The sequence below is a fragment of the Carlito syrichta genome, unplaced genomic scaffold (genome assembly GCF_000164805.1).
Source record: "Carlito syrichta isolate Samal-C Ts95f unplaced genomic scaffold, Tarsius_syrichta-2.0.1 Scaffold304337, whole genome shotgun sequence".
Taxonomy (NCBI): Eukaryota; Metazoa; Chordata; class Mammalia; order Primates; family Tarsiidae; genus Carlito; species Carlito syrichta.
The window spans coordinates 764,698-774,045 of NW_007248433.1; the positions used below are offsets into that span (position 1 = coordinate 764,698).

Here is a 9,348-nt window from a genome sequence, read left to right on the forward strand (position 1 = left end):
AAACTTGAATAGGGTATTTTTCCCCCCATATTCCTTTCTCTTGAGCAGTTTCTTTTTTCTTAAGCACTGTATCATTGAAAAAGGCCGGAAGAGATCAGAGAAAATTGCATTGAACAGTTTGTGGTTTATAAAGCTGTGGATAATTAACAAAAATTGATGTGACTGTTATGGATGGCAGGAATCCTTGGAGGAAAGACTGGATATCCAGCTACAAACCTGGCTTCCTGACGCCTTGAACCTGGCAAGTTCACAGTCCCGGTCTTGTATCATGCTGCTGTTGCCTCTTGGGTCCTTGTGTGTTGCCACTGGTCTTGGATACCAACCTTTGTCAGATATGAGTGTTGACACTTAGCTTCCCTGAGTTCTAGGAAGGATGTCTCCACTGCTCTTCTGTGCCATAGCTGAGGATGGCCAAGCTCTGATGTGGAGCCAGTGGACATGATGAGCAGTGGCTTCCTGGCCCTTGGTAACCTTTGGTCTCTTCTTTTCATTGCAGAACAAAGAGTAGAAGATGTCCGGCTTATCCGCGAACAACATCCAACCAAAATCCCGGTAGGTCATCTCAGGCGTCTCTTTCCACCATTTTTTTTTTTTTTTTTTTTTTTTTGAGTTGGAGTCTCACTCTGTCGCCCAGACTGGAGTGCAGTGGCTGCTCCCGACCACTGCAGTCTCGACCTGCTGGGCTCCAGTGATCCTTCCGAGTAGCCAGAATTACAGACGGGTACTACCATGCCCGGCTAATTTTTTTTAAATTTTATTGTAGAGATGAGGTCTCGCCTGCCCAGGCGGGTCTCGAACCCGCGGGCTCGGGCAATCCACTCACCTCAGCCTCCCAAAGGCGCGGGATTACAGGCTGAGCTACCGAGCCCGGCTCTTTCCACCATTAATGTATGCAGAAGAGAGCTCTTTGTGAGGATGTCCCTTGATATCCTCTTTTTTTTGAGTCGGACTCTTACTTTGTCATCTAGGCCACAGCTTCAAATTCCTGGGCTCAAGTTATCCTCCCACCTCAGCCTTCTGACTAGCTGGGACTACAGGCATGGCACACCATGCCCAGCTAATTTTAAAATTTTTTTGTAGAGACAAGGTCTCATTATTTTGCCTAGGCTGGTCTCGAACTCTTGGGCTCGAGCAGTCCTCTTGCCTTGGTTTCCTAAAGTGCTGGGGTTGCAGGTGTGAGCCACTGCACCTGGCCATTGACAGGAATTTCTCTAATAATCCTCACACAATCAAACCCCGTGTGTCAATTTCATAACCTAGAATTGAGATTTTTTAGTTGTTGTTTTCTTGAGACAGGGTCTCACTATGTTGTCCAGGTTGTAGTGTGGTGACTATTCCCTGGTGTGATGATAATGTACGTCCACCTCAATCTCAAACTCCGGGGCTCCTGCAGTCCTCCTGCTGCCGCCTTCCGGGTGGCTGGGATCCCTCACACGCTTCCTTGCACCCAGCTTAGAACCAAGAGATCATAATGACAGTTTTGTTATCTAATCATACACATTCTTTTTCTTCCTAAATCTGTTTGCTGCCTTCATGTTATATACTTTACGAGATAATTATTTGGGGGGAGAAACAGATGGGGGTTAGAACTGTTAGTATTTTATTATGGAAAAGAAGTATTAACTGTCTTTTAAGCAATTGATACAACAATCCTTTGTTTGTTTGTTTGAGTCAGAGTTTCACTTTATCGCCCACGCTGGAGCACAGGAGCACACTCATGGCCACCCCAGCCTCTACCTGCCAGGCTTAGGCAATCCTTCCACCTCAGCCTTCCAAGTAGCTGGAACCACAGGCATGCGCCACCACACCCGGCTAATTTTTGATTTACTGTAGAGACGAGGTCTCAACATGTTGCTCAGGCTGGTCTTGAACCCCTGAGCTCAGGCAATCCTCTCGCCTCTGTCTCCCACACAGTGTTGGGATTACCATTGTGAGCCTCTGCGCCCAGCTAAAACAATCCTTTAAAGGATACTAACAGGCCAGGCCTAGTGGCTCACGCCTCTAATCCCGTGTTTTGGGAGGCCGAAGTGGGAGGATTGCTTGAGCCCAGGAGTTTGAGACTACTTGAGCACCATAGCAAGACCCCATCTCTATTTTTATTATTTTTAAGAAAGGATGCACTTTGGGAGACGGGGGCTAGAGGACTGCATGAGCCCAGGGGTTTGAGAACAGCCTGGGCAACTTGGTGAGACCCTGTCCCTACAATAAATCAAGAAATTAGCTGGACATGGTGGCGTGCACCTGTAATTCCAGCTACTTTGAAGGCTGAGGTGGAAGGATCACCTGAGCCCAGCAGGTCAAGGCTGCAGTGGCCATGAGCATGCCACTGTACTCCAGCCTGGGTGACAGAGTGAAACTCCAACTCAAAAAAAAAAAAAGATGCAAACAAAGACGACTACTGGCATGGGTGGGAGAATCAGTAGCTCTTAGGGTTTAAACACGATGGCATGTTTAGGGCTAGCTGACCCGTGACGTCCCATAGAAGTTGCTCACGTTTGGCTTCTTTGCAGGAAATGGAGAATTAGGATACTGCTTTCTTGTCACATATAGGGCCTCAGATGCCTATTGCTTTGCCATCAGCATTTTCTGCCCCAGCCCTATGGAGGTGAACCTTAAATAGGCCTTCTGAGACACTGAGTCTAGAGAGAAATGGTTTCAGACAGGCTAGGCTCAAGACCTGGGCTTAAGGTTACTAGGTAGTCTTGGACAAGTTACTACAATTCTGAGAGGAGTTCCAGCATTCTCATCTGTAAAATGGAAGAGAATCCCCCCTCGTGGTTACTGTGCAGACCTGCATGATTCTGGGTGGATGGTGCTCACGTGACACTGGCTCACACTACTTCCTCCTTTCTGCAGAGCACTAGGAAAGAAACTCCACTCCTGAGCGCTGTGGAAGCTTTTGCATCTGGCTTTCTGACTGGCCAGTTCACACCACATGGAGAGGAGAGGGTCCTGACCTGTGGTGGGGGGAGCTGCCATGCTGGCTGTGTGGGGGCTTTAAAGGTGCACAGAGAGGAGGAGAGGGCTGGCTCAGCACTTTCACAGCTGCACAGTTCTGCAGAAGTCATGCTGTCGTTTCTTTAGACTGGCTGGGAACTCCACAGTTTGTCTCATGCTTGGAGTTAATGCCTGGCCCGAGCTGAGGTTCCTGGGGAAGGTCCCCCTAGACTAAGTGGAAGTTCCTTAGCTTTAACTTGTGGGTTCACGTGTGGGTGCCCTGCTGCCTCTGCTTGCTAGCACACACTGGCAGCTGGAAGCAGCCAGCCAGCCCACCCAGAAGCCTGCTGGGATTTGCTCCACAGCCTCCTTCTGAAATGGGAATTTGCATACTCTGAGTGCCATCTTTTCTGCTAGTAGTTTCAGGTTCTTTTCAGAAAGGGCCCCTGAACGAGTTTGAGAATGAGCCTCTCACTTGTTGAGAATAGTGATGGCCAGAGACGCCACGGGCAGCTCGCAGGCCTCCAGTCTGGACTTCCCAAGGGTGCTTTTCCCTCTATGCTCCTACCTTCTTTCTTTTTGAGTCAGAGTCTCACTCTGTCGCCCAGGCTGGAGTGCAGTGGCACATTCACAGCCACCACAGCTTCTTTTCTGTGTTTGGCTTGTCAGATAATTGCTTATGATTTTTTTCATGTCAAGCAGACTATTTCCAGTATGGAATAACATCAAGCATGTTGCCATAATTAAGCACATTTATTAGAAGACACTTTCTTTCTTTCTTTTTTTTTTTTTTTTGAGTCAGAATCTCACTCTTGTCGTCCAGGCTAGAGTGCAGCGGCATGCTCACGGCCATCACAGCCTTAACCTGTTGGGCTCAGGTGGTCCTTCCACCTCAGACTTCCAAGTAACTGGAACTACAGGCACCCACCACCATGCCCGGCTAATTTTTTAATTGTAGAGATGAGGTTTCGCTAAGTTGCCCGGGCTGGTCTTGAACCTGTGAGCTCAGGCAATCCTCTCACCTCAGCCTCCCAAAGTGCTGAGATTATGGACCTGAGCCACCGTCCCCGGCATGCACTTGCTTTTATTAGAACTTCTGCCATGTCGGGAAATGGTAGTATTGGAGTTGACACAGAATTGCTGCACTTGAAGCCGGTACCTAGCCTCCCTGCTCCTGTAAGGCATAGGGTCTCTTTTTGGCTGGGCAGTATGTTTTGCATGGTTCCAAATTAAAACAAAATGAAAGGATGTACAGCCGAGTGTCTTTCCCCAGAGGCCCCCTCTGCCCGGCGCAGCCGTCACCTCTCTTGTGGACTGTGTCTCATGAGGAATGGAGGTGCAGGCTTATGAATTGACCCCTCTCCCAGGGGAGCTCTGGGGAAACTGAAAAGCATGCTATCTTAAACCATGTTTTGGCATGTGCTGGTCACAGAATAGGATGCCTTTTATCTGTTTTTCATTGTTGATGACTATGTTTAAATCACTTCTGGCTTTTCTAGGTGATAATAGAACGATACAAGGGAGAGAAGCAGCTTCCAGTCCTGGATAAAACCAAGTTCCTTGTACCTGATCATGTCAACATGAGTGAACTCATCAAGATAATTAGGTATATAATCACCTTTTACATTTCGAGTAACTTCTTATTCTTTACCAGGCCTAAAGATAAATCTTTAGTTCTGATTCCAATCTTTTAACATAATTTTTCAGCTAAATTTCACATTCATATTCTGACTGAAGTCTTTGTTAGCTTCACGTCCCTCTACACTGTTTCATTTCTGAGGTTTTCTATTTCTGACTTGCTGGACCCTTAGGTCCTTCTGACTCTGATTCTTTCACCATAACGTCTACTATAGATGTTCTTTCTTTCTTTGTTTTTTTTTAAGTTGCAGTCTCACCCTTGCCCAGACCGGAGTAAAGTGGCACGCTCACGGCCACCACAGCCTCACCCTGCTGGGCTCAGGCGATCCTTCCACCTTAGCCGTCCAAGTAGCTGAAACTACAGGCATGCATTGCCATGCCTGGCTTATTTTTTGATTTTTTGTAAAGACAAGGTGTCACCAAGCTGCCCGGGCTGGTCTCGAACGCCTGAACTCAGCCTCCCAAAGTGCTGGGCTATAGGCTTGAGCCACTGCGCCCGGCCTGTTTCTTCTTTGAAAGAAACGTAACAAGAACTCTAAAGGCTTTGTACGGCAAGGTTAGTAAAAGAGACGCAGAACACATGCCCAGTGGCGGCGAGCAGGTGGGCCTGGATCTCAGCATGGCTTGTGGATTCCACTCAGAACTGGGTTTCTCACATGAGACACTCAGCGGCTATCCAGATGCTGCCGATTTAGGCCTGGCCTCGCCTCAGGAGTGCAGTGAGCGGAGTCTTGCCGTGATCCTGCCGGTGTTGATAATGATAATGAACGTAATCACAGCAAATGTCCCGGCTCTGCGACAGACCTGATGCAGCAGCAGCAGCAGCCTCTGTGAGCCCTCGGTGTCTTGTTGATGCAGGGGGTAATGTTTCTGCACGTGCCTCACTTACACTGACGTGTCACCACTTCTTCCCATTTTCTCTCAATAGAAGGCGTTTGCAGCTCAATGCGAACCAGGCCTTCTTCCTGTTGGTGAACGGGCACAGCATGGTGAGCGTCTCCACACCCATCTCGGGGGTGTACGAAAGTGAGAAGGACGAGGACGGATTCCTGTACATGGTCTATGCTTCCCAGGAGACCTTTGGGATGAAACTGTCAGTGGCCAATTAGAAAGACGCATCAAGTCTAGAATTTTTTAAGCCCTTGCCAGGGAGAAAAAAGGGGTGTTACCAGCTGGGATGGATCCGTTCATCTAATTGCAGGTCGTCAAAGCAGTAGTGTTCCACCTAGGAGTTTTAGGAAGTTGTTTTTGCATTTCAAGCAGAAGAAGTGAGCTCCAGCGGAGCACATTCAGCTTTGGAAACTCCATTATTTAACCCAGGCTATCTTGTTTTCAAAATTCAGAAATTTAAAAATAAAATACTTTGCATTCTAAGTTGCCAGTAAAATAGCCCAAGTTATTTTAATGCTTTTTCCGCCAGTAGGAACTTGCAATTCAAGCAGTAACTTAAAGGCATTCAGAGAGACACTGGGTCTTCTCTTTAGGGTCTCGGAACCTTCCACCTTTTTATGGAAGGGTTTCTGCTCAATGAGAGAAATCTCCCTAAGAGGATCTTTAGGCATAAGGTGTCAAGCACAACCTCCCTACATCATTTGCCATGGAAGTTGGCACAAATGCAGGGTAGATGGGGTGTGTAGGAGGCAGTTCTGAGCTGTGCTCTAGGTTCCTGGCTCCTGGGCCGCAAGGCCACACTCGTGCAGGGTCCCAGAGTTTGGTCTGTCCTCCACAGTCACACACACACAAACATCTTTACTCAAGAGGAACCTTGAAGGATTTATAATTTTGGTCTAGTTTATTTGAAGGCCCTAGTGGAAAAGAATGACATTTCTTCTCTTATGGGTTTTCTCTGATGTAAGAGCTCAAACTAGTGCCTGCGTTGGTAAATAAACAAGGAGTTGTACCAGCGTCATTCTTTAGGGCAGTGGTAGAAACCACAGAGAAGTGAAATGAGAAACATTAAAACTCAGATGTACTCCCTTCTGGCTTTTGGCTTCACCCCTGTAGATGAGCCATTGTTTAATGTTAAGTGTGTAACTAAATCATGTTATTACAAGGTTCTCACATTTTTAAGAGTAGCTATCACTGTTAAGCCAGACAGTCATCAGAGTTCTCCCAAGTGCATGTCAGTTGTGGAGAAAACAGCAAAAGGAGACATAAGCTCTTTACAGTGTTAATGTCAAGAGTTAAACGCCTCCTCAGCTCAACAGACGACGAATGACCAAGGCTTCCTACTACTTGCATGGGGTTTACTATTTACTGTTTTCTTGGGACTATCACAGAAAGGTCAGCTACACCACTTGAGACTGTCCGTGTAACCAGTCACCCCTGCCCTCGTGTGTTGAGATGTGTATGGAATACCCGTGTCTGTTAGTGAAACTTTTCTGTAATGGAGGGGACAGTGCGATCCTGCATCCGGGCCCGCAGCTGATCGTCACTGTGCTCTGTCACCTCTCCCCTCTGCATGCCCACCAGCTGACTGTAACATGTATCCTTTTACATTATGTAAATTCTAACTCGCCTGTCTTGAGATGATATATGTCATTATATCTGGCATTCTTGTAACTACTGTGTGATCATATGATTCCTGTAAGACTGCTTTCTAAAAAAAAACCCGCCGAGGGAGTGACCTCTACCCCACATTAGTGGGTAGTCACTTTATTTATAGGATCTTTAAAACAAGTACATTTTTAATGAACTAAGGTGAATAAAGGCACAATGAAAACTGTCATCTAAGCTCAGTTTAATGGGATCAGTATTTGAGACATACCATCTGCACTTCCAGAGCCAAGCGGGTCGTCCCCTCCTGACTACAAGGAGCATCTAGGCTGGGTTTGTCCTGCTGAGGAAGCACTTGCATGGAGGGCCACCCACCTCTGAGGACCCCTGCCCTGTCAGGGGTGCCCTCCTCACCTGGGTCAAGGACCTGCTGCTGAGTCTGGCCTTTACAAAACAAAGTTCTCTTGGGAACTTTCAGACACGCCACAAAGTACGAGGATAGGTGTGGGACCCCGGGGGCTTGTGGGAGTAAACACTGGCAACCTGTGCACTAAAGCAGCCGGCACAGAGGGGCTCAGCGCAAAAGGCAGGGTGCAGGTGTGTGGCCGAGAGGAGCCTCGCGTGCAAGTAGGGAGCTGCTGGCACCTGGTGAAGGTGCAGCCCCAATAGTCACGCAGCCCAGGGGAGGCCCCACATTGCAGGAGGCTCTTAAATGTCTCTTGAAAATCACAAGGGAGTGCGTTAAGGAAAACTCGGCTTCCCGAGCCAGCAGCTCAGCAGAAGTGTGTGTGTCCCCTTTGTCCTGTCATCAGCGCCCCCAGTGGGTGCTGTGTCTCATGTCACCTGACATCAAAGCACACACTCCACATCTGGGCCGAGGCTGTGGTGTTAGGAGTCACATGAGCGTGGCTCTGCACCCACGGTTACAACAGTCAACCCTGTACAGGGCTGAAGTGGTGGCTAGGGGCCTGTCATCCTCTCACCCCCTCCAAGGCAGGCCTGCTCTCTCTCTGGGAGAGCACGGCTTCGCTTCGGGGCAGGGCATGTTCTCAAGGTATCAGAGACCTTTTAAGCCAGCCCCGATTTCCATGGAACCTAGAGCTGGAATGTCTTTAACCCCAAGTCAAGAATTTACATCTTTGTTCTTAGCAAGGACTTTTAAAAAACCGGAACTGTCATAGAAAATGAATGAATGGATTTAGCTACTTGGAAGGCTAAGGTGAAAGGATTGCCTGGGCGCAGCAGGTCGAGGCTGCAGTGGCCATGAGCGTGCCACGCCACTCCAGCCGGGGTGACAAGAGTGAGACTTCGACTCAAAAAAAAAAAATGGATTTAAGATCAGGAATCCCTTTTGTAAATCTGGTAAGAAGGCAGAAAGGGCTGGATCCCTAGTTTGGAGAGTGAGACTGTCTTATTTGAAAAAATGTGTGCTTCATGTGCCATGAGACAAAGACCTAATAAAGTCAAACACTGAACCTTTTTTAAAATTTTTATTTTCAGTACATTAAATTTACTCATAAAAACATTCTAAAAATGTACAATTTTTCCTTTTTAACAAAGTATAATAAAACATAAAAATCCCAAAAACAGAATACTTGACATTTACAGTTCAAAATCAAATTAGCGGAATATTAAATATTTACAAAACTATATCTTTTAAAAATATTTATAAAGTTACATGCAATTTTGTAGAATTGACAAAAGAATGGCTCAAAAATGGGAGAATTTTCCTTCATTCCTAAAAAGAAAATCTGTCCGATAGAAGCTGTGAAGATTCTTGAGTACACAAGGTTTTCAGTCTCAGTACCAAAGCCTTGTCTGGTGCATGTGAGGACAGTGCGTGTGGCGAGGGCTCGTCGCGACGCGCGGGAAGCTGGCGGGGCTGGCGGGGCTGGCGGCCACTGATCCCCTCCCCCGGTGAAGGGCGCAGCAGTGCTGACCCTTGGCCTCCACCAGCACAGTATGTGTTTTCGGGAATATTGCGAGTGTTGATTCAGGACGCTCACTTCCGTTCAGACCCTGGGGATTGGGCAGTTCGGCCCTTCCGGAACCCACGGCTTGTGGTGCCCGAGCTCATTCCTGGGGGCTGCCGGCGCTCGGGAAAGCCGCAGCTGACCCCGCTCGGGCTGCGCAGGCCCCTCCTCGGAGCCGGCGTCCAGTCCGAGGGAGGCGGCCCCGCGCACAGCCTCGACGGCCCCGGCGTGTGACGCCATCAGTCGCCAGGGGGCAGCACGAGCACGCGTCGGACGCACACGGGAAGCAAGAAGGGCGGCGAGG

The 9,348-nt window shown here is 48.2% G+C and overlaps 1 protein-coding gene across 1 annotated transcript; it reads left to right on the top strand.

The window, feature by feature from the left end:
- Window positions 1-438: 438 nt before the first annotated feature.
- Window positions 439-7,303, top strand: MAP1LC3B (microtubule associated protein 1 light chain 3 beta). The gene is made up of 3 exons (XM_008059721.1): window positions 439-552; window positions 4,437-4,543; window positions 5,504-7,303. Exons 1-3 carry the CDS (start codon window positions 439-441, stop codon window positions 5,682-5,684), a joined length of 402 nt encoding a protein of 133 aa, XP_008057912.1. The 3' UTR covers window positions 5,685-7,303.
- Window positions 7,304-9,348: the final 2,045 nt, after the last annotated feature.

Excerpts from the sequence above, each read along its gene's own strand:
- MAP1LC3B (XM_008059721.1), top strand. The coding sequence starts at position 439 with ATGATGAGCAGTGGCTTCCTGGCCCTTGGTAACCTTTGGTCTCTTCTT. Across the intron at positions 553-4,436 it reads AACATCCAACCAAAATCCCG|GTGATAATAGAACGATACAA; the intron begins GTAGGTCATCTC and ends TGGCTTTTCTAG. Across the intron at positions 4,544-5,503 it reads GAACTCATCAAGATAATTAG|AAGGCGTTTGCAGCTCAATG; the intron begins GTATATAATCAC and ends TTCTCTCAATAG.